The 26,095-nt window shown below is 44.1% G+C and overlaps 1 protein-coding gene across 6 annotated transcripts in view; it reads right to left on the bottom strand.

Annotated features, from left to right (window-relative positions):
* Positions 1 to 26,095, bottom strand: part of LOC125751408 (homeodomain-interacting protein kinase 3-like) — a 44,477-nt gene that overhangs the window by 4,182 nt on the left and 14,200 nt on the right. For 4 of the 6 annotated variants that reach the window (XM_049030153.1, XM_049030150.1, XM_049030151.1 and 1 more), the window contains 8 exons: positions 5,902 to 6,025; positions 3,910 to 4,029; positions 3,735 to 3,821; positions 3,165 to 3,349; positions 2,769 to 2,928; positions 885 to 1,008; positions 540 to 661; positions 23 to 150 (listed from right to left, as the gene is read on the bottom strand). In XM_049030153.1, the coding sequence (XP_048886110.1) occupies positions 23 to 150; positions 540 to 661; positions 885 to 1,008; positions 2,769 to 2,928; positions 3,165 to 3,349; positions 3,735 to 3,821; positions 3,910 to 4,029; positions 5,902 to 6,025 (1,050 nt within the window). The remainder of the gene's footprint in view (positions 1 to 22; positions 151 to 539; positions 662 to 884; positions 1,009 to 2,768; positions 2,929 to 3,164; positions 3,350 to 3,734; positions 3,822 to 3,909; positions 4,030 to 5,901; positions 6,026 to 26,095) is intronic. The other 2 variants (XM_049030154.1, XM_049030152.1) reach the window with 1 other exon arrangement.

Raw genomic sequence — 26,095 nt, forward strand, 5'->3', positions numbered from 1 at the left:
AAGCCTCAGGCCTGCTGCTCACCCCCAATCCCCCAGTCTCTGTGGGCCAGCCACAGTGTCAGACGCCAGTGTTGTGGAGGGGGGAGCCACCGGTGCCACCTGCTGCCAGGCCGGGACCAGGATCTGCTGGGCCCGGTTAGACCATGTCTGCTGTACGGGAGAGATACCATTATACATGCGAGGGCAGTAGAAAGACATCTTTGAAAACAACAAAATTCAACACAGAGGCGCAACACATCCCACCCAGAGGCTAAAGCCAGACAGTAACACACATCCCTCTCACTCTCATACATATATTTGTATTCATATCTTTGTGTGGACCATCCATTCATTTCCATGGGCAAAATCCAAATCCCAACTATGACAACCTTAACCCCTACCCAGTCCTAATCTTTGTCATAAATAACCAAACAAAATACAAGACTTTTGGCTATTTACATTTTTTGATTGCAGTCACAGATTTTTATAAAACTTTTTATCACATATATGCATGACCACCCACCCACACCCACACACACACCCACACCCACATGTCACACCTGTGCAAGGACTCCCGGCTGCATGGGCAGCTGCTGTATTGCGGGGGCCTGACTGACCAGCGGCAGGGCGTTCTCCATCCGCACCGGGTATCCTGTTGGTTTGTTTGGGTTTGGGGGGATTCCTGTGGGACAAGCGAGTGCTTGATGGTTAAGGGAAGGCTAGGGCAGCTCTGTAGGCAAGCCATGCTGAGAAGCACATATTGGTAAATCCTCCAATCAATCACTGCAATAATTAATTTTAAGTTATATGAGGAAAAAAACAAATCTTAAGATAAGAGTTTGTGGAAATTTACAATTATATATAAATAAATATTATAAAGAATGAATACAAATACCGACAAATACCTTGAATGGCTGGGGGACAGAGGATCAGCGCTTGCTGGAAGGAATCATTACAGCCAAATTGAGCACTTCCTGTCTGCAGTTGTATCCCAGGATGCATCACACTGGGAGCAGATGGTGCTAAAGCCTGCACAGAAAAATCAGGTGAAGAGATATTGGTCCCGGCTATACAGAAATGTTAGACAAAAACAAAGTCTCAAAGTCTTAAAACAGCAAGCAATGTTAACAGGAATTGAGAGGGGAAGGGCCTGGGTGAAGGATGAAAAAAACATCTGCAATTACAGCAACAGCCCCATAGGTGGCAATATTGTAAAGTCTGTGACAATTCGGGTGAGTCAATGCTGAAAAAATGCTGGTTTCTTTAATCAAAATTCACCAACACCAATCATGAAACAAATTCATCCATCCATCCATCCATCCATCTTCCAAACCGCTTATCCTACTGGGTCGCGGGGGGTCCGGAGCCTATCCCGGAAGCAATGGGCACGAGGCAGGGAACAACCAAGGATGGGGGGCCAGCCCATCGCAGGGCACACTCACACACCATTCACTCACACATGCACACCTACGGGCAATTCAGCAAGTCCAATTAGCCTCAGCATGTTTTTGGACTGTGGGGGGAAAGCAAAGTACCCAGAGGAAACCCCATGATGACACAGGAAGAACATGCAAACTCCACACGCATGTGACCCAGTTGGAGACTCGAACCTGGGTCCCAGGGGTGTGAGGTAACAGTGCTAACCAATGCACCACCATGCCACCCCCTCGTGCAATAAATAATAATGGGCATTAACTTATAGCTCATGATACATAAACATAATGGATCATTCGCCCAAGCATCTTTGTTACAGGAAATAAGTCTACGGTTTATAATATTATTATTATTATTATTATTATTAACCACTATTATAATTATTGATAATATTATTGATATTACTAATGATTAATTAATAATGATTAATACCACGTGATAATACTTTTAATGATTTATTGTGGGAAAATTCTCTTTCTGCCTCCCATCTTTCTCTCCATGAAACACAGACACTTATGTAGGTGAGAGAGCCAGGCAGCGAAGGTCGGCCACCTGCAGCAGCGCCCTTAGAGCTGGGGGTTAAGGGCCTTAATCAAGAGCCCACAAACACGACTACCCTGCCGTGGCTGGGCTCAAACCAGCAACCTTCTGATCACAGGCACAGAGGCTTAGCCTGCTGACCCACATGCTGCCCATTTTTTAAACACAGTTGCTATGTTAATAGTGCTAATCTAATTAGCTTTCATAAATTCCAAATCTGAAGAGATATGGTTTTGCTACAGCAGTGTAACATCAACAACATTCTTTTTGCATGAGATACTTCTGCAGCGGTAGCTGTTTCATAAAATCCACTAACAAGCTAAACCTGAATGAAAGCCAGATTCAAAGCGTAGAAAAATTCACAACAGAGAAAAGCTGTCCTATCTAGTGTATTTTTTCTTATTTTTCTCTACAGTTCTGAATTCGAGTGAATTTCTTTGAAAGCCAATCATGCACTGAATAAAAGTTCTCAGAATGACTGAGAGGCCCTAGAGAAAATATCCTCGTGTGAATTGTGGGAGACTGCCTCCTCCAGCAACCACTGAGTAGGGTCTCCAAGATGTGGCATGTTACCACAAGGCATTAGTGGTGTCACGTGATCTGGAGAGAAGCAACTATCGGTGGCAAAATTCTGGGCACAAAAAACACGTTATAACAGCAGAGTAGCTACCTTCTGGAGCTCATGGTGTACCCCCCTGGCCTGATTACCAGGCTTAACGCTTGCTCACACTGCATGGGAAGAGGCTGGTATTCACAGAGGCCAGCAAGCACAGGGTCACCCACGGGCATCAGAGAGTGCGGTTGCGATGGCTCACCTGCGTGTGGACCGCAGCCATCTTGTTAAAGGCCACGGTCAGGTTGGTCGTGCTGCTGGAGCCCACAGGCCTCATGAACGGAGCCTTATTGCGGTTGATGACATCATAGGTGTTGGTACGACAACAGCATGTGTCCATAATGTGAAAGCATGATTTGACACTATGGGAAGGAAGCAAAGGAATAGCGTCAGTGTCTGCTGAATAGTGAGTGCTGTATGAGCAACACACCTATGTTATCCTGAGCAATACGAGGCTGCTATACTGCTGTCAGAGAGCAGAGTGAGCACTTTAGGAGCAGGTCAGGTCACATTCCTCATAAGAGCAGCTTATCGTGCAGCTTTTAATAATCGCACTTCCAGAGAGTCTGAGGCCATGTGCATGCCCCCCCCCCCTTACTGGTTGCTGTGGGGAAAGTCCAACAGGTGCTGCATGGTGACGAAGGGGTGGCTCAGGGCCTCAGCGGGAACGATCCTCTTCTCTGCATCTATCAACAGCATCTTTTTCAGGAGGCCAACAAACTCTCTCCTGTCAGCCTTCTCTGCCAACAAGTCACTTCCGTCCAAATTCATCACCAAGTTCACCTGGGGAGGCAGGTCCGGGGGGAGGGGGGGGGGGGGGTGGAAAGCCATGAGCCCATGGAGAATGGCTCCAGGTTCATGCTGTCATTCCACCAAAGTTATTTGCATACATGAGCAAACACACAGGCACACATTTGAATACTCCTCCTTAGGTGGACATGACCCAGTGTGTGCAGGACCTGAATTGGGTTACATGGATGAAACACAAAGCCTGCTGTTTCTTTAATGTCTTCCTGATATGACTAATCAAAACTTAATCCATTCATTTTTTTTGGCTTAAGATAAATGATTTTGAGCGGATAAAGCGAGAAGGCCCCATATTCAGCATGACTACAGGTTGGGCCAAAGGTGGGTACGGAACCCAGACCTGGTGCTCCATGTCACTTACATGCGCCACATCATCCAAACAGCTGAATATGTACTTCCTCGCTTCTTTTGACTTCATGCCCGTCTCAGTCTCGTGCTCCTCAGTCGTCTGCAGAGAGGGAATGGAGATTACAAGGGGGGTGGCGCCGTCAGTGCACGGGCAGCATCCCTGGCGAGCACAAGCACACTGCGCTCACCTTAAGTCTCCACGAGGCGTATGGGGAGTCCGACTCCCTGCAGAAGAAGCGGCTCGTTTTCGTGCCCACGTTCAGCAGATGATCGGCCGGCTGGCCTTGCGTCTGAGAGATGTAACGGATCTGCGGAAGTGTACGAGTGTTTAAATACTGCCCAGTAAATAAAGGCTTGTTCACACAGCAGTTTCCCTGATGCTGCTCAGTGTGGAGTCGGAGGGCAAAACACATCACACACAGACTCCTGGGAAAGAACGCCAGGCACACCGTTCAACTCCCTTGGAAACATTTTGTGAATACAGATGCCAAAACAAATGCTGTAACCTAGTAGTTCATCATCATTTTCAAAGAAAATAACTTAAAACATGAACAATATTTTGCATGATCAATTAGCAAAGGGAGGCTGTAATGCGGTGAGGTAAAGTATTGCAATGCGATGCTGCACCTGCATGCATACGGCGCTGACGTTTGTGACGTTGGGGTGCAAGGACGAAGGCTTCCATTAGCACTGGCCTGCCACACAGGGAAGGGCACCAGCGGTAAGCACTCCGGCATGTCCAGACTGTGAGCAATCTCAGCGCCCCACCCCACTCTGCGGCCTCACCGTTTCCGGACCTCCCAGGATTCCTATCGCATGCTATGCCATCTAGCTGAGGCCCCACCCGCAGCACACAAACACGCACAGACCACAGCAGCAATCACAGGCATACAGCGCCTCACCTAGCGAAGATGTAGCAGGCCTGCTCCCTGCCACGCCCACATGCTGTGCTGCCAGGTCAAGCTACAGCGAGTAGCAGAGACAAGCAGAGGCCCAGCGTCGGACCCACGCGAAAAGAGGCTGCTGATGGGGCTGTGGGGATGTGAGCCCCCCAGATGCTATAAATACATTCTGCTGTGTGGAGCGGAACAGGACCCAGAGCTGGAACGGGGAACAGGAGCAACCAGCCAACAGAGCTGCTGGGTGACCCCCGACATATCTGCCCCGGGGCCCCCGCAGAGAGATTTAAAGAGCCAGCATACTTAAAGGTTTCAAAGACAGGAACCAATATAATAATGGTCCAATTCTGTTTGTATATCTACGAACGATTCAAGAGACAGCCCACTCACTCACACACACACACACACAAAGAGCAATAAGCTTATATCTAAAGAGCAGTCAGTCCTATACTACTAAAGCAAACAGAGCACTGCGCTCTAGCGGATAAAGGCAGGGCCTATGAGCGGAGGCAGGGCCGCAGGCCTCCTGCTGCCACTGGAGATATTTGGGTGTGAAAGATGCCAACTGATACATTTTAGTCTAATATCACCAATACGGATAACCGGAAAACCTCTGAGGCATCTCCTACTGAGCAGAGACTGGGAGTTTGCAAGCATAAATTAGTGGAATGGTGTTACGTCATCTCAATTCTCCACCTGTCCCGTATTTTTTTCAGCTTGAATGTCGCAATCCTACTTCTAAGAGGCAGAAGAGCCAACACAACAAAATCCTTTGCCTTCCACCATGGAAAATGATTGTCCAATGTGATCTTTTCCATTATTTTTGTAGTTATGTCTTTAGTTCTGGACTGTTACCAACTTTGAATATTAGCCAAGTTTAAAAGTCAACCAAGACTGACAAATCGGATCAATACAGATATCATGATTTTTTTATACTGAGCACCTCCATTGGGTGCCCAGCGAGGTGTGCAGCTGTCACACCATGGGGGGGGAAGCAGTGCCCGTGTGCCTCCCAGGCTGAAGGCGCAGCAGCGACGTCTTGAACATGCATGCAAAGCAAAATGTGTGTGAAGGGCACCTGATGCTGAAAGCGACACCAAGCTGGGCAAAATCCCAAAATACTTTGGTGTCTTCCCAGGAGCTCCGCGATCCAGCGTGGATCGGAGGACAGGGAGGACGGGGAGGACGGGGCTCCCCACAGCTCAGCAGCTGCAGCATGGGGCTGGAGCAGAAAGGAGCATGGCAGCGAGGGGGGGGGGGGGTGATGGGGAGACAACGTACCTGATCATACTCCAGTGCGCCAGGGTAGAGCGGCCAGCCAAGGAAGAGCTCTGCGATGACACAGCCCAGTGACCACATGTCGATGGCCTCACAGAATGGCAACCCCAGGATGATCTCCGGAGCTCTGCAAAGGAGGCCAGGGTGAGGCGTTTAGTGGCCACCATGCAGAAGGCGACAAACCATTAAACATTAAAGAAACAAAGCATACGATGTTTACTCTCTGCATCTCTGCCGCTGGTCCCATGCTGCTGTGCTGCAGATAATAAACACATTACTGGAGCGTTGTCAGCATACTGTCGCTAAGCAACCCAGTAAGAAAACACAGAATTATCTCCCTTCGCACAGTGACTGGGCGCAAGAGAGTGCCGTACACCCTTTTACACACTAGCATGTCTACATGCAAGCCAGGGATCCAATCAGGGACATGACCTGTTACTCACAAACAAGCCATTGTTCAACATGGAAGTGAGACACCCACAATATGCACTTTAAAAATCCAGAAGCAAATCATCGTCCATTGTGTAACACTATAACCAGATACAAGTACGTCCAGAAGTCTAGATAAGCAAATCATGAAGCATTTCATGTTCAATTCAGTTACACATCACGATTCTTTTAGGTGGCGATTGTGAAATGTCACACGATTAAAAAAATATATTTTTAAATATTAAACATAGGTTACTGGGGCGGCATGGTGGTGCAGTGGTTAGTACTGTTGCCTCACACCTCTGGGTGGGACCCGGGTTCGGGTCTCCGCCTGGGTCATATGTGTGTGGAGTTTGCATGTTCTCCCCATGTCGTCGTGGGGTTTCCTCCAGGTACTCCGGTTTCCCCCCACAGTCCAAAAACATGCTGAGGCTAATTGGAGTTGCTAAATTGCCCATAGGAATGCATGTGAGAGTGAATGGTGTGTGACTGTGCCCTGCGATGGGCTGGCCCCCTATCCTGGGTTGTTCCCTGCCTCGTGCCCATTGCTTCCGGGATAGGCTCCGGACCCCCCGCGACCCAATAGGATAAGCGGTTTGGAAAATGGATGGATGGAAACATAGGTTACTGTAATCAGGTTGGTTACATGTGTTACTGTTGATGTATTTGTTCAGTTACAAAGGCTGTTTCTGCCTTGCTCTGGTCGGACATGCACTCGGATGTCATCTAAAATGGGCAAGCATGTTGGATGTGATTCCAGAGCTTACAGACAGGCTTCATCTTATCAACTACTCTCTCTGGTGCTAGTGAAATTTATCAGGAAACCAAAAAGTTTTCAGACTACCGATTTAAGTTACGTAGGAGTGTCTCTGGCATAGGTTAGTTAATGTTTTCAAAGTTGAACATCTATGACTTCTGGTTTAGCCTGAAAAGTAATCATTTGTATTCACTGCCATCGTTTCCCTAAAATATCAAAATGGCGCCAACATGTATGGACACCATAAAACATGCCCATTTGTTCTTACTCCTTTCTTTTTTATCTATTGCTGTTTTCTATTGTATTTGTTTCTATGTGCACACACTGGTCAGTCATTGATCAGTTAAGATAGATGACCACAGTATGGGCACATTTAAAGCTACTCAAACCATGATCAATAATCAGGACTTCAGTGTCCCCACTTTTACCTTCAGTGGGATGGAGACAATACTGTAGGAAAACATGCCCTGGTCAAACTGAGGAAACTGACTAATTGGTCTCCTGGATATTCAATTGCAACTCATTTCATTGCTGTACTGTTGTGCATTTGATAAATAAACTTTAATTTGATTGGGCAGCAGAAGACAGAAACAGCAGCAATAGGGGGCAGCAAAGGGAGCCTGCAAAGAGCCATTTGCCATCTAAACATATTCAGTGGATACTTTTGCAAACTTCTCAGGAACATTGTACAGATCAGGGATAATCAAGCAGTGTGGCGCAAGATTATTTTAGAAAATTCAGAAAATCAAGCTTGTTCATTTCGTAGTTGTTTCGCAAGGAGTGTCACAACCAGGTAACAACACTTATTGGCTTTCACATTCCCAGTTGATCCACCCAGTAAGGATGGGGCTGTAGGAGGAGTATAGATTAGACGGGGGTGACGGGTCTGTCATTTAAACATCTTTTCTTTCAGCACATTTTCCCAGGGCCTAGAGGACAACAGTTAAAGACAATGAGAAAGAGCTCTCAGCCCAATCGGACACCAGCCACCAATAACAATAAAGGAAGCATCCTGGTAGTTGGGGGGCTGCAGCAGGTGTGAGACAAGAAGCCCAGATAGAGTAGCTGACAGCGCTAAGAATACATAGACAACAGGTGGGATCTTTAAAATACATTAAATGCAAGTTTATTTTAAACACATGTTCACTGACAGGAAAAGAACAATTCACAGAATGCTGAACCACTGCCATTTTTAGTGGCAGTAAATTCAACATTGTAAACTGAAATTATGTAAGCTTTTCAGAAAACTAAAGCCCTCATTCACTTCTCTAAAGTAAACGTCAGGAGAAGACACACATTTGTGTCACGACATAGTTAACCCGATTGGTAAAGTCTAACAACAGTTTAATTCCCCCCCCCCCCCAAATAAACAGGGGAAAAGTTAGAGACATGGAAAGTTTAAAAAAGAAACAGCAGAAAACCTGGTTATCCCAGTCAACCCTCTAGAGCAAATACAAAGTCACACAGAACAAAGAGCGCCTACCATTGCGGCTCCTAAGGTGATTTTCTGGCATCACCTCGTCTTATCTGCCAAGGACAGAAACAGGCTCCCCAGCGAGGAGGCAACACACAGGGTGCAACCAAGACCCTCCAGACCAAGGGCAACAATAAGGAGACACTGTTCTTCTGCAAGGTGGCATGTATGACTATGAGAAGGGAGGAGAATGGTTCCTACCTCATATGCTCAAACCTCAAGTTTGTTCTTTTCCAAAAAGAAACTTGAAGAAATTCAGAACATTCAAGCCTTCCTGACATGTTAGTCTATGTACAAAACGATACAAGTGTAGATCATATTCTGTTAGAGTCTATTCTAACAAGACCAGCACAATGACCTGAAGAATATAAATGAGCACCCAAACATGTGAAAAGCAATCAAAGGGCTGTTTCTGCTGGGTGGCGTGGCAGCCAGGCAGACACCCTGCAGCTCTCAGCCAGCAGCCCTGACAGCTTCCCAATGCCATCCCATGTGCGAAAGAGCAGACTACAGAGTCATTTACCATCTTCATAACATGACACAGCTAAATATATGTTCAGATTTCATCGCTATATGGCAATCACAGCTGCTGTGGCTCATGGGGGTGGTGAACTTGGTTGATCGGCCACTGGGGGGGGTTACCAAAACGCTCATCTTCCTCTTGCCTCCGAAGCACCGCACTTCGCTAAAGATCATCTTTAATTCACAGGACCAAGTCCAAGAGGGACAGACCCTCCACACCCTTACAACCCAAGAGTGAGAGAATCACTGAAGAATCATTGGGGCTTGGAAAAGGTGAATGTTGCTTACAGATCGCAGTTTATCCAGTTGCAGCTCTGCAGGTCACCATGGAAACAATAGTTAACCACAAAATCACCCAAGGACACCAGCCACTGTGAAAACACATCAGCACTAAATCGAATAAAACAAATGCTTGTGAACGGTATAAAACCTGCTGAGTGCGATGATGGTACTATATACTTAATAAAAGCCCATTACGGACAGCAGGTATCCAAGGAGCAGCTGAAGGTGTCAGGTGAGCAGACAGCTACACAAAACAGGAAGACAACCATCCCAAACTATAGAAGTCCGCTGAGAGCAGGGCGTAGACAGCATTGCGACTCACACTGCTATTCACACGCACACCGACACGATCCATGCAAAGCCACACAAACATTAACACAGAGCCGAGACTGCCGGTTTCAGGGACGCCGTTCAAATGCTGCTTTTCTTCATCTATTCATTTCTCCCATGCAGACAGCAGTATTGTATTACTCCGCATGAAAACAGATCTAAAAACATCCCTGAAGCAACATGAGCGAAAGAAACCCAACCCATGACATTATGGGAAGAATGAGCGTTTGCTTCATGAGCCCAACGTCTGTGAAACTTAAGACCTCAGGCCTCCACTCACAGGCCCCCAAAGGGTAACACTTAACACTTAGCATCATGGGAAGGGCCTAAAGCCTGGTCCCCAACAGCAGCTCCTGTCCCAGCGACCATCACACCAAGATTCTGGGTTTAACAAGAATGTAGGACAAATGGACCTAAAGCAGGCAGACAAACTGAAGACGGACACGGCATTTACTGCTGTGCCTGGGAAACGACACTCGTTGTCTGCACTCGTTGACAAACGTGGTTGGCCCAGGGGCAGGAGAACCTTCTGAGACATCTGAGCACAGCCAATCAGAAAGAGGTACCCTCCAGCAGCAGAGAACAAGACTAAAGATGACAGCAAAGTTAATGAAGCTGAGGCCCAGTGCGCAAAGGGGGAAGCCAACACCATCAAATGGCGGTAATCACAACATATAGAAGTTACAGAGACAGGGCAGCCCAACATACACTCAACTTCCTGAAGAGCACCTGCCACTGGCAGCAAGCTCCAGACACACCCTGTGAGAAAGGCACACTTCCAGCAAGCAACGGGTGGGGTGCTAGCTAATTTCATTTTGATGTAGTACATGCCTTGAGTGACTATTTCTCAAATTAAAGCATACCGGGCCATCCAGAGCCCTATGAACAGTGCCGGGAAGGAGGGGCTTTAGGCAATTAAGGCACGTCTGCAGAACAATGGTAGCCGCATAAAATGTAAACACAGTACAAAGTTCAGGCCCATCCCATCCAAGATGCTTCAAGAGATTGCTGGCAAAGACAAACCGTCACGGGCTGGGTGGTCACTAGTCAGAGCAATCAGTCTTTATGAGGAATACTGTGACCCACTAAAAGCTTATTGGCTCTAACAGCCATCGATCTGTCGAGGCCAGAACTGTAGGCATGTGACACGTTTTAAGTAGATGTAATTATGCCCAATGTGGCTGGGGGGGGGGGGCAGGCCTCAACTAACAGATACAAAAAATATTAAATAAAAAAGTTGGACGTCATTCATGTTCTGCATATCTGGTGCAGCTCCCAGAGAACAAACACAGCTGATATGTGAACCTCAGGAGCAGCAGGCACAGCGCCTCCCGACTGTGCTGCGTGGCCGTTCCCTTGGCAACAGGGCACTTCAGAAGCTTCCCTAGCAGTGCCACCCTTTCTCTTTCGCTGTACGAAGTGCGGGTGACTGATGCCTGCCGTCTGCAGTGAGGCAGAGGGCCGTAAGCACAGCTAGTCACGTGGATGGAGGGAACCCGCTGGCCAAGCATGCCACAGCCAAGCACGCGGCTGCAAGGCACTGCAATTCAACACAGCCATGCAGAACACATTCAGGCTTAGGGACATTTTGCAGCAGACCTGTAAATTCACACCAAGCAGCAATTTGGAAATGTGGCGCTTCACACTGCAAATCGCTACAGAACAGCAAACAACTGAGCCCAAGTGAGACAGGGCAAATGTGTGCAGGTGGCAGAGGCAGCTCCATGAGACCACCTTCTCACAAAAGACCCAGGAACGAGAGAACCCAGCCAGGTGGTTACAACTGGCCCATCCACCTGAACCCTGAACAGACCAAAGTTCAGGCCTGCAGTTAGAAGGTGTCAAAAGCAGGAGGCTGGGGGTCAGAGAGGATGAGCAGTGGAACATGGCCACCAGGTCGGGGCAGTGTGGCGTCCCACGCAGCACAAAGAATTCATCAAAAGCAATTTAATTTAAAACCAGATCCAAAACAATGCTTTATACAAATTATGTGGGAGCTACAAATAATACAAAATCTATCAATTTTATGTTACAATGTAGCAAAGAATATTCAATGCAAAGACCACGGACAGACCAGACACACGCTTCATGCCCAGATGCACACAGATCAGCCGTTTTAAGGAAGCCGGCAGGGAATAGAAACTCTACTCTTACATAAGAAAAGCCATGGGATCAGTTACACAGGGGTGTCGATATATTCCTGAATTAACAGGACTGGGGAACCCTCAAACCTCCGCAAAACAATTACGGAAACAGGGCCGCAATGACTGTCATATTCCTCAGACTTTGACAGGAGCCCAGGAGAACGGAATCTGCTCCATTATGGGAAAATGAGTGCAAAACTGACTTCAAAGGCTACTGCTTGAGCACATTATGATGCTCCAAGCAAGCAAGTTGTTGTGCTTCCTGCAAATTAAATGATGAAAAGTGCAACCCTACAACTATCACCAAACAAGTGCAAGGAGTAGTCTGAAGCACTGCTGGCCCAGCTCAGGGGACAGTAATATTCCAGCGAGGTTTTCACTGTCTGCCAAGTTGAAAATTAATTACTTAGCCAAAGTCTTTTGGCAAGAGAGAGACATTTTCCAGCATGGGCACAACTTGGGTTAAAGACAAAAAAACAAGATGCGGCGACAAACATGTAGGCCTGGGCATCGTTCAAAATTTTTCAATGCCAGTACCAGAACGATACCTTGATTTCAATATAGGTTCCTGAGGAATACTTTTTTTCAATACAAATATGTTTTTAAATCAATTTCAACAACACAAATACAGATGCTCCTCTACTTATGAACTTTCAACTTGCGAATTTTCAGATATACAAACGAAAAGGACTGCAACTCTAAATTGTGTTCCTTAGGCTCCCGTTTATTGTTCGCAACATTTTTTTTTTTTTTCTGTGCACCAATTCGGCCTGGTACGACTTCTGGCCACTGCTCCTGCCACACCAGCAGTGTAGCGTGCGTACTCCCAGCATCCTAGTTCTTTGTACTTGCGTATACCCTTAAAATTATGCTGAATAATGACTTACAAACATTTCAAGTTACGAATGGCTACGGAACATAACTCATTAGTCAGTAGAGGAGCGTCTGTATATTAAACATTACAGCACTAATCTTATATTTGAACAAGTTCTTTTGTTAGTTATTGCGTAGTAACAGGGGGGATTGATCGCGATCATAATGGGACACAGCCTTGTATTTATATTTTAATAGGGCTCTCAAGTTTCATCAAGTTTGAGCGAGATTAAATCTGTTAGGGGCGCCGTGTGTCTCAGGGTCAGTCCGTGACACTTTAGAGCCCGGCCTACTGCATTCATCGAATCTTGCTCTGCCACTTCCATCATGTCTGCACTCCATGTGTATGTGCAGCCGCTGTGTAAATTGATTACTTTTTTCCCCTAAATTTATTTCAAACTGCCAAGTGCTTGAAAAAGCCAAGTGTTTGAACCCGCGCCACCACGCATGCACGCGAACATCCGAATCTGAAGCTGGAAGTTGTTAATGTCAATACAAGTACAGCACAGGTATTTTCTTTGTGCTGCACCATAATGGATATTTATTTTGTTATGCTTTTGTATGTTTTGAGACAATATTTGCTTTGCACAGTTCTAATATGAAGCTGAAAACTGCTAATGAGGTACAGTTTAGGTTCAGGTACAATTAATTTCCTAAATGTGCACCTTAATGGAAATTCATCAAATTTTTATTTACCTGAGAGAATATTTAGATTTACTTTCAAGAAATCTTACTTTACTAGTAGGTTGCAGCAGTATTGACGAGACTTTAAGACCATTTAAACAGTTCCGTTTAATAAAGAAAACTGCAGCAATTTGTTGTGTTTCTTTTAGCCCCACTGTACTGAAAACATACCGAACCGTGACTTCAAACCCAAGGTAGGTACAAAATTGATTGTGTATTGTTACACCCCAACTAAAGAGCATTATAATAAAGCTAAAGAAAAACTAATCAAATTACATATACTTAGAACAGGATACAAGAAATATCCAAGAGCTTGGTCCTCCCAGTATACACTACTGGATCAATACTGAGAAAGTGGAAGTCACAATAAACCTGCAATCCCTTAAAACCCAGCAATGACACAAAAAAGGATACTGGTGAGCAAAGTCAACATGAGGCCAACTATTACTGTGAAGGAGCTACGGAGTTCAGTGGCTGAGAGGAGTAAAGGTGCACTAGTCAACCATGTCAAGAGCATACTGTGGCAGTGCATACTGCTGGCTCTTATGGGATGGCGGCCAGAATGACATTACTCAAGAAGAGCTAGCCAGCGTTTGCCAGAAAATATGACAGCAGGGCTGCATGATATTGGAAAATTGCAGATATTATGATGTTCATATATAATGCGATTTTTACGTATCTAAAACGGAGTTCAAAAATTTCCCAAAAACCCATCTATGAGTGATATAAACAGCAAGGATAAAAATGATTATGACACATTCCAAGCTCATGCAAAAGCAGCGGCAGTAAACTTTAAGCTGATTTTTGAACATAACATAGATACTTCTAAAGGAACCATCATTAAAACTGCACAGCTTGATAAGTTGTTTCTCAGGACAAAGTAAAAATGTTTTAGCAAAACCAAAACCCCATACTCAAAACTTTTCAGCAAAACTTCAAAATACTTAAGCTGTGTTGCAAAATAGTATTGTCTTTGAATATCCTGACAGTATGAGTGTATGGAAAAACCTGATCTCAACACTGCTATCGCTGTCCTTGCAATGCGAGAATTTGCACGTGCATAACATGTGATGTCGATATTAAGATCGCATGTTGTACAGCCCTAATTGTGATTGGTGGTTCACTGTGCACGTAGAGGCCAAGTCACTCATTGGCAACAAACTTCATGTATCCAAAAACACTCAAGTCAGAGTAACTATCAGACAGACTTCTCTTGTAGCTTAATCATGGAAAATGTGAACCATGTAAGTTTTCTTTTTGTATCAAGCAACAAAATAAAATTGTAGCATGGCATGTTTGATTTGCCTTACTTGACATGTCTGGCGATGTGATTATTGCAGCCCTAAATGACAGTGACTCAGCTAACATAACTGGTCAAGGTTTTGTGGTCTGATGAGAATTTTTGGCCAAAATTCAAAGCACTGTGTGTAATGCAAACATAATACGACCCATGCCTCAATTAACACCACCCCTACGGTAAAGTATGGTGGTGGCAGCATTACACTTAGGGCATGATTCTAATCTTCAGGAACTGGGCATTTTGTCAAAGTCAAAGAGAAGAGATAGAGTAAAACGCAGGAAGATATTACAAAACAAAAACCTGCTTTAATTTGCAATCTGTCTTTCAGCAGGAGACTGAGCCTAAGCACAAGGCCAAAGCAATACAGGAGTGATTAAAAACAAAAAGGTGAATATCGTGAAGAGACCAGGTAAAAGTACAGGTCTAAATACCTAGGACCTCTGACTCTTTGGAAACTGTAGTCAACAAGTGAGATACAACCTATGTGAAGGATCTGGAGCAAGTCTGCCATGAAGAATGAGACTCAGACTCTTTAGAGCAGTTATTGCAACCAAAGGTGGCTATACCAAACACTACACTGAAAACTTATACAAGGCATTTTCACTTTTTGATTTTCTTTAAACGATTACCTGACAATTGATTTTGACTTTGAAAATGTCTTTGAAATGTTTGAAAAAGACTGATTTGCAATAAAACTGCTGACGAATAATATGTATGTATCATTTGCAAATCAGGCAAATCTGATCATTTTAAGGGAAGTTCAGTAGTTCTGCAAGGCACTGTATTTGTTGTATCAAACTGTCTACTTCATTTGTGTGGGCCTATTTTATTGCCATTTGTTTTGTCAAGTTCATTTAAATTACTAGACTGAAATACAATATTTTATCTGATGAATGGGAAAAATAAATCAAACTGATATATTTGAAATACTTCAGTATAAAGTCAATGGTGTTATATTTCATCATGGGTGTTTTTGGATGTATTTTTGAGCGTCAAACTAAATTTCACATTTGTTGTTTAAACTCCAGAAACTGGTTTAATTTGAACAACTATTTTATAAGGTTACTAGGATTCAATTTTAATTATTGAATCTCAATAATTTGTCACGTTATACTAAATTCAGACGCAATGACATGAAAAGGTCACATGCAAACTAGTTACATTATTTTTAAAAATGCTACACATTACCTTTTGCTTTATAAGATTAAAAAATTCTAGATTTTGTTGCACTCATCAGGTAATATTTTTTGAGGGCAGAATAATAATATAAAGTATTGAAGAAAAAAAACAATGATGGAAAACACAGAACAACCATATAAGAAAAATCAAAGAAGAAAAATTAATATGCACTTTGTAATTTTTCATAATGCCAAGAGATTAACCATTTTTCCCACCAACTTTTGTTTGAAGTAAAGAAAATAAAAAAAACACAAAAAAGCATAACCTTTTGCAAGTCAAAGAATAATCACATTTTGAAAATGACTTAGCAGCTAATTTCAGTAGCAGTGCTACTGTCACATAAAGGCAAATGGCAGTGAATGGCAGCCTTACCCTGTTTAAAGCAGGACAACATTATGAAATAAGCTTTACTTCACCGTTAGACTCTAATGGAGAAAGCAGCACGACTAGTGCTCATGAGGAAGCTAGTGATCTGCTCATGTCCATTTATGCATCGGTCATTTTCTCCACGGCACAAACCAGGCTGGCAGGACTCCCTATTGTGCATGGATCATTCACACGACCCCCAGCACTCCTTGGCACAAATGCTACATGCTTAATTTAGACTAAGGTAACCCTGCTGTCAAATTAGATGTAACCTCCCAACTTTGCCTTTTCTTGTTGTAAAGATACAAATTAAAATAATCAGAATTGGCATATTATTGCCACATGATAAAATATTGCCAGTGATGCCGACTTGCAAGCATGATGCCAATTCCATGTATAGGCTCAAAACATGGGCACTCAAGTGTGCTCTCACCAGGCTGACAACATACTCAAACTTCTTCTCAAACAACTCAATAAAAGCACAGTTCCCACTGGTAGCTTCACTGAAAGCACCACACCAAGCCACCAGCTTCAAAGAGGAAGTACTGATTGGTCTTAACACTCTTAACACTGCTAGTGCTAGTGACATTTCATTGTGTCCTCTGCTTCTCAGAGACGCTGACCTGGAACTGCTCCAGGTGAAGTGCCAGCACCACGGGGCAAAACAATACAAGGGCATCAACAGGCCTTTTCATTCCCAGTAGATCAGCTGCCGAAGCTTCCAGCTAAACACTTCAGACTGAGGCGGGAGGAGGCCGCTCCAAACAAACTGCCGCTTGTTCCAAGACGCTCTCAGCCATAATACAACAGTCTGGCCAAGTGAGGCTGCACACCCCAGTGAAGGCGTCTCTGTAGGACTGGTTCTGAAGTCCCAGCCAGCGGCAAGGCGAAATCACTTTGTCGCCAAGAAAGCTCACACATGGACTAAGCATGGTGCCATTCCCCAAGACACATGACCAGCTAGGCACACATTCATTAGCATGCCAGCAAAGGGTGTCTATAAACGGCCAAACCCACAAGCACAAAAAGTTAGGCTAGCCGAGTGGCCGACATTCTGCGCAGGCTCATGGGGCCGAGCGCCGTCATCATGCAGCCGGTTAAATGGTAATGGCTCTGCATGCGGGCCCCTGCCAGCTAATATCACCTTTCCCAGTGATCTACTTTTGTTATAATTAGCCACAAAAGTGCATATGGCCTGCAGAGTTACAAGCTGCATTATTTAAAACAAAATGAGACTTCTGCTGTTCACCAGCATGCTGAAGGCAGCCTGAGGACAGCAGAATGGAAAAAGTTAGCTTCTTCAGAGATCAAGAAATAACTTTCATAACATACACAAGGGCTTTCTCAGATAAAATTCACTCAATGAAGTGTTCAGCCAATCTGTAAGATCGATAGAGTTCAGAAGAGCACAAAGACAAAACGAGAAAGATCTAGAAGTTCATGGAAGGGACCCTTAAGAAGTATGTTAGTCAAAAACTAAGCAGTAATCTTGAAAAAGAAAATGCTTTTCCTTTTAACACACACAGACACACACGAAAAAGGTCCTTCTACAATGTCAACAAATTTCACATCACACTGATGAAAAACAACTATTGTTCGAAGAGCCTCTGCAAATGAGATGCACGCCTGCAGGAGGGACTGGGTGTGCCCTGACTATTAGCTAGATGGGCATGCATTATTCAAGGACATGATCTCATGCTTCAGAAATATGCTTCCACACTGCTAGCAGGAGATCCGTCCTGCGTCACGGGATCGCTGAGTATAGAGTAACAAGTGCTGTGCTCACGAAAGTGCCGAATGTGGAATATTTCACTGGGGGGAGGGGTGACATGGTACTTATTCACTAGGCTATGCTGTCATTGTGCTACTGGCTCCACAGCACTAAGAGGAGACACTCGCAAGGGGGCGAGCGAAGCGGGATGCCATCCACCCCGTCTGAGACAAGCTGACTGGAGTATATGGCCAGTGCACCCCACAGGGAAACGTAATCCACAGAGCCAAACTGCAGCTTAAATTATTGACAGACTGAAATGCTGGCTCCCCTGTTCAGTGTTTCAGAGCCTCCCGTCTGCCACAGCGCAGGGGCAGAGCCACAGGTGAGGCGAGCGTGGAACGACCTCCTTCACATATGAGTCTTCCATCATCTGTTAGGGGCTTATCCAATGGACACGTTTGATATTTCAGCACTGGGTTGTTCCATGTGCACTGAGGTCGGTCCTGCACGTGACGTCAAGGCTAGAATAACAAAAGAGGATGACAGCAGAAAATAACTCTGCCCACTAATTATGCTTTTAACATGTCAGGGCCATCAGCTCTGCAAATATAGCAGCTGGTGAGATGCTGTAACTGATGAAGGCCACACAGACCATAAAGCAGCTGAAGGCCTGAATAGATGTTGCAAAAAAAAGATTTCAGATCCATTGCTTCTAGATTCATACAAGAGCATAACAGACGCATGACGAAAAAAATATTTTTAATATATATAACATGAATTGAAGGCATTCAACAAAAACCCACAAGAAAAGAAAATATGACAGGATGATGTGAGGAAAAAGTTCAGTTTATATTGCGCCAGGAGGCCACAAGCACACACAGCACAAAAAAAACCTTAATACAATAAAGTCACTCACACACCTATGCGTTACAAGGTTCTGCTATACTGATACAAGTGTGTCATATGTAGCTCAGTGGTTAGAGAGCTGTACTTGTATGGGTATGGGTTCAAATCCTGACAGAGTAATATTACATCACAATTGGGCTGTTGGACAAGGCCCTTAACCCAGACTGCTGCAGGGATGCTGGCTCACCGTGGTTTTTCCCAAAGTTTTCCTCATTTGTACGCCACTTGGGACAAAAGAGTCTGATAAGTTCAATCCCTAACACTGCACACACCTCACTCATGTATGACGTAGGGTCAAGAAATATTACGCGCCCATCATCTCAGCCATGCTAAACGTTCAGAAAGAGACGAATGAGAGGGGGCTGTGCCAGACATGACCCCATAGGGTGACTCGTGCTCCTGCCCCCATTTCGCTTTCCACTGAGGACAGCATTATGGATGCAGCACTCCAAAGCAGCACGCTAAAGCCTGGTCCATACTTGACTTTTCAGCTTACACTCTTGGCCCGAGCTCAGACTCTATTAATACTAAATTTGTCAATGGATGTAGATGGTCACAGTCAGCACATGCACACAATGATAATGCCCATGATCAGCACAGAGCAGATGTATTGCAACAAACACAAACATCATACTGACATGGGTAAACTTTAACAAAATTTTAAAAGTTCTTACTAGGTTTGGGCGGCATTAAAATAATATGGTGTACTTTTGAAATCCTTGCAACAAAATTAGCCGGGGGGAAAAAAAATAAAAAATCAAAGGGCACTACACTTCGCAGAAACAAAGTTTAACAACACAATTGTTTAAAAGTCAAAGTTTCCAAGCCTAAAAGCAAATAAAAATGGACAGAACAGGAGGTCTACCCACTTACTGGGAAAAACTGTGGAATCCACAATCTGTAGGAAGGTGCTCTGGAAACATCACAGCAAGCTAGAGTACCTATGCCCAAAGGGGGACCCATCTTACACAGAGAGCTCAAAACATGCCGTGAAAATGTTACTGTAATGACTAGGAACATCACAAGATTCAGAGTGTGCCTTAATGTTCCAGCCAAGATGTAATCACGAAAGCCACAGGTCCCTTTTGGGAAGGCAGTCTCATCCAAAGCTTCACATTCAGGACCCCAAGTTAGGGATGAGGGGTCAGTGCTAAACAGGTAAAATGTTATAGCTTTGAATTCAGAAACACTACATATTAACATATATCACATCACAGCAATGTCACATACCCAAAAATACAGCTCAGATCCCACCCCCCAAAAGAGTAACAGCTACTGACAGACACCCAGCTAATTCTTTATAAACAGCCTGGATCCAGACCAAAGTACAAATGCTTCAAGAGAAACCTTTGAATCAGAAGTGATATATCTAGAAAAGTGGTGCGTTAATGTGGGACACCGAAAAGCAGGAGTAACTAAGGGCACTTTTCCCATCGCACCAGGTTCCGTACTTTCAGAACCAAAAGTATGATAATTCACAGCGCTGGGTTTCCACTGGTGGAAAAACTGGTACTGGCACCAAATGACATGACTTGTGCTAAATTTGAAAAATGACTGTAGTATATTATGGGACTGGACAATGTGCAATAACATTGCTTGTAATGCACATGCAACTCACATCACTCAGCAGCTAGATTAAGATCAGGCTGTTAATTACCTTCAATCCTTTAGGGACATAGCAGCACAGGGAGTTTAACTTTCAGTACAATATTTTTATTCTGTCATAAGAGAAAGAAAAACGTTGCAAGTTTTGAAATTTTACCGATTATCCCTTACCTGAATTAACTAGTACATATTTAAAAATCAGTTTAAAGTTTACCTCCACTACTTACATGAGCACTGCATGTATAAATCAGATCTAGATGGGTTTGCGAAATTTAGGTTGAACTCTTTTGTACTTTATAAATACACCAATATTTATTCCAATAAAATCACATTAGATCTTCAAAAAAAATTTCAATACAGTGCTGCTCTAGTAGATTAAATTTTTACAAAAAACTCAATTTTTTCATGCCAACCTGAACTTGTTGCATCTGTTCTTCCGACCAGATTGCAATTTAAACTTGGGTCTCTATTTGTCCATGCATGCATTATTATTATTTTTTTCCTCAACTTAATTTACCATTGGTGTCTGAGTTCTCAAATTCTTTTCAAGAATGCAGTTGTATTGTGTTTTGGGGGCAGGCTATTTGCATAACCAACGGACAAAGAAAGCATTTCAAGTCCCACCCCAAAGTACCCAAGTACCAAAAGAAGTACCCCAGTTCGTCTGGCACTTTAGATACTGGTACTCGAACAGAAGTCAATGGAACAGGGAAAGTACTAAAAGACCAAACTAAAAAGTATGGTAACTGGTGCGATGGAAAAAACGTCCTAAGGAGTATGCAACTTAAGCCTAGTTAAAACTTCACTTTTCCATAAGTGGAAATGGTCTGTACGCCATCAGCACGCAGATATTTGCATTCATACTACATTTGACTGTTTAAGAAGATGGTCGCTGTTGGCGCATACGTACAAGAATGATATTCTACCAGACCAGTAGACTATCAATTCCTTGCACATTTTCAGTCAACACACAAAACATCCACTACATGCAAAGTCAGGGTTGTATGGACACTGGTGATTTACATCACACGCACAGTGCACTGACCATAACGGGATACAGATAAGTGTTAAAAGGAGCTTAAGAGGTACATAATCTGGTGATTCTGTGGAACAGCCAACTCTGGTAATGTATGGGGTGGTTCCATGTAATTTCCTCTAAGCACCTAGAGCGTCCCTTCATCAGAGAGACTCCCGGGATCCTCTCTCAGAAACCTGAGGAAAACAGCCAGAACTATTCATGCATTTTTAACAATAATGAATAAATCATTATGTGATCTGTTTCCCCAAATGGTGAACAAAACCACAGTGAAACACAACGCAGCCAAACTGTGAGCATCCCATGTACCTGGCTTGGTTGCTGAACCTAGCCAAAAAAATAAGCTGCTTGTGATGCAATAATATGAGCTCTTGTTGGATTAAACAAAGAATTACTCTGCATTGCCCTTTCTTCAGAAACCATAAACTATAGATAGTGTTATACTAGCAAGAAAGTATATTAGCATAATAAAAAGGATATTAACTGTTCACCTAAAACAAACAGGGAACATTCAGGTGAACAATTATATATGATGTTACGGCATTAGATCTGAAATACACTGGGGTTTCCCCACGCAGGTCTGAATCTTTATGACATGGTGATGTACTCTGGAGGGTGGTATGTAACTCAACAGGTTAGGCCCTTATGCCTGTGATCAGAGGGTGCTTTTTCACTGCGCCAGGTACTGTACATTTGGTACTTAAAGCTAAAGTACCAAAAATACCATACCAAAAGTAAGATGCTAGATGCACCTGTCAGCCTCAAAAATATTCTAGTAAATTTACCCATGCTGTTTATAGTAGGGATAGAGAACTATTGACCTCTAATGGGGATATAGTCAGACAGTGAAAAGAATATTTCGGGAGCCTCCTGAATCCCACTGATACGACTTTCCTTGGAGGAAGGAGAGCTTGAAGACTCAGAGGAGGGCTTGCCCATCTCTAGGACTGAGGTCACCGAAGTAGTCAAAATATTCTTTGGTGATAAGGTTCCAGGGGGGGGTGAGATTTGCCCCAAGTTCTTAAAATCGCTTCATGTTATTCGGCTGTCACGTCTCTTCAACACTGCATGGATACTGGGATGGTGTCTTTGGATTGGGACTATCACCCCAGTCTGCCAGTCTTTAAATAGGGGGACTGGAGGATGTTTTCCAATTTCGGGGGGAACTGGAAAGGAGGGCCCACTCGTTCGACACTCGGATCCAGGAGGAACCACAAGGATTCTGCCCGGGTTGCAGAACACTGGATCAGCACTTTACCCTCACAAGGATACTGGAGGGTTCATGGGAGCTTCCAAGGATCATGTGGGGGGTGCTTCAGGAGTATGGGGAACGGGGTCCGTTGCTATGGGCCGTTAGGTCCCTGAATGAACAGAGTGATTGATAGGTTCTCATTGGTAGAAGTAAGTCAGACTCATTCCCAGTGGACAGAATTTCTAGGTGTACCCAAGGGGCGGAGTGGGTCCGGGTCAGGGCCTCAGGCCCACTTGGATGGTTTGCAGCTAAGTGTAAGGCAGCTGGGATGAGGGTCAGCACCTCCAAATCTGAGGCCAAGGTCATTGTCTGGAAAAGGGTGGATTGGCCTCCCCTAGTGGGGAATGAGCAAGCGGAGGAGTTTAAATATCTTAGGGTCTTATTAACAGGTGAGAGAAGGGAGCAGGAGATCAACAAACAGATCGTGCAGCGTTGGCAGTAATGTGGATGCTGTGCTATTTTGTGGTAAAGAGGGAACTGAGCCAGAAGGCAAAGCTTTCAATTTACCAGTTGATCTAAGTTCCAACCCTCACCAATGTTTACGACCTTTGGGTAGTGACTAAAAGAATGAGATAGTGGATAAAAACGGCAGAAATTAGTTTCCTACGCAAGGTGTCTAGGCTTGGCCTTAGAGATAGATTGAGGAGCTTGGACATTTGGGAGCAGCTCAACGAAGAGCTGCTGATCCTCTGCAAAACAAGCCAGTTGAGGTGGTTCGGGCATCTATCTAGGATGCCTCCTGCACTACTCCGAGGAAAGGTGTTTTGGATATGCCCAACCAGGAGGCAGCCCTGGTGCAGACCCAGGACACACTGGAGAGAATCTCTCTCTTGGCTGGCTTGGGAACGCCTTGATATGGCTCCAGTGGAGCTGGAGGTGGTGCCTGTTGAGACTACTGCCCCAAGCAGCCCGACCCTGAATATGCAGCAGATAATACTAAACTGAAATCAGCTTAATTTTCTCTTAATACTTTTAACATAATGCAAAGACTTTTCAGACTGGCTAGAACCCATCTCGGTTTTATTTGTGATCCATCACCACGAAATGAGTCTTAAGTCGCACTGGTAGAAATACACCCATAAGACTCATTTCGTGGTGATGGGTCACAATTGTTCACCAATGAAATCGTATGTCCCCAAAGAGTAATATTTCACAATTTCCATATCTATTGAAACAGGTAGGATTCAGCACCTCGACACTTCATGACATTCCCATCCAAAAATACACAACTAAAACACACAGAACAACTGACCAGGACAAGTTCGGCATGGGATTAAATATGTGAAGTGCATAAAGCAAAGATGCATGGCCATCTACATGTGACACAGACTGTCTCCGTGGACGAACAGCACCATTAACAGGCTAAATGTGCTGTTAACTTCAGGCAGTAACATTGACTGTTTAGCGGCATTGTGTTTCGAAGCATAAAAGCACAGCAGCTTTGACAGTATGAAACAAATGAGGTTGCATAAGAGCAGTTGACTCAAATTGACTCGAAGCTAACACACATTTTGGCCATTTTAAATGTCAACTCTTACATTTAGCACAAAAAAGCTTAGAAATAATAGAAATAGGCTTGTTCACATATACTTTGCTGCAGCACAATTAACTGTAATTTACAGCAGCTCCACGCTGGCATTTATGAGTTAATGCATACAGTAATTACATAGAAACCAAAGGGGTAGAGGATCTTTTGGAGAATCTGCATGAAGTTTCATGCAAGGAAGCAATTAAAATCAAAGTTATCCAAGGACACTACACATAACTTGGCACAAGTAATGAAGCAGATACTATAAGATATTTTAAATGTATTTTTATGTGTATGCGCAAAAAAACCCAGCAGCCTTTTCTAATGAAAAAAAAGCATGAAACTCCCTAGCCTGCCCTACACTTCACTGCTCTGTTCTGCTCTCCAGATCGCCTCAGTGCTGTCAGAAGAGCAAAGAGGAAAACAGCTGACATGAGAGTGCACTGACCTTGAACTGCTGATTGACCTCAGTAGCATTCAGTTCTGTCTTATTTCCCCCTGACTGCCAGAAAGCATCACCATCTATAGTAGTGCACGGGCTTTGGACACCTCCCATTGGCTATTTTAAGGAGCTCCTCGTGTACTCATGCACTGGCCCCGGCAACGCAGCAGTGACATTGGCGATTACCCATCAAGCACGCGGGCACCAGCAGGGAAGTGGGGGGGAGGAGGGCGGAGGCAGAAAAACAACTGCAGACATGGCATTCCACACATTTCTTTTCAAGTCGTATACATCCCAGATTTCTGTCTCGGCACACATTATACAGCACAGAGCACACATTTCCTGTTTACGTTTTTTCCCCCCCCTTGAACAGTAGGCCGCTCTGTAGTTGGTACATGTGTGAAGCAGAGAAGTTAAGAAATCTATAGTTGAGGACATGTAGTTTATCACAGCAAAATTTTTGCTACCCAAAAAAATCTTCTGTGTTGTAGCATTAGTTGCCTGAATACAGCTGTCATACATCTAGATTTCAGAGGGAAGATACATAAAGCTTCTAATATAACACCAAGACATTTAAATACTGATATTCTTGATATAAAAGTGAGGAAGTGTGAATAAAGGTGAACTGCTAAGTAATCTTGAAAGTATTATCAGTTTCATCACACAGAGTTAGCAGTACCACTTGGTGGATGAACAGCAACAACTGACAATGTTGAGTTGCTTCTGCGTGCTTCACCAAACTTCCGCTCTGTTCTAGAAAGTACAAATGTACTCTTCTATTTTGAGTCATTTCCTGAAAGGTCCTGCGTTTACCAGAAACAAGCAAATGGGGACCGAGTGTGCAGGGGCAGCGGCTGTGGTAGCTTTTCTGCTCTGGGGCCAGGGGCAGGCGCAGCCACCAGTGCGTGTCACAGCGAACCGCCCAGCCTGCTTTTGAAAACATGCCAAATCCCCAGACCTGAATCCTTCCTGTTCATGCTCAAAATGTACAGAAACCTCAGAGGAATGTAAGACTGAAAAGAGTCTCACAGAGCAGGCAAATGATGTTCAGTCCACAACATTACCAAAGAAGCAGAAGGGGAGATCAGTGACGTGTGTCACATTTGATACCGGTAAAACATATGCAACAAGTACAGAGCAGCATATGTACCCTGTGATGGCACACAAATCTTCACTTAAAGATCCCAGAGATATCTGCTGTTAGACCACAGCATTCATATTTCAGCAAAATGTATTCCTGTTTACAGCTCAAATTTAACTAATGATCTGCATTACAACACAAGCATATAAAACATGTAGAATGCTGGTAGCATTTGCTACCAGATTTGAAAAAAATGATGCAGAAATGAAAATTATAAATAAATTATGAACAAT

The sequence above is a fragment of the Brienomyrus brachyistius genome, chromosome 11, assembly GCF_023856365.1.
Source record: "Brienomyrus brachyistius isolate T26 chromosome 11, BBRACH_0.4, whole genome shotgun sequence".
In the NCBI taxonomy this organism is placed as follows: Eukaryota; Metazoa; Chordata; class Actinopteri; order Osteoglossiformes; family Mormyridae; genus Brienomyrus; species Brienomyrus brachyistius.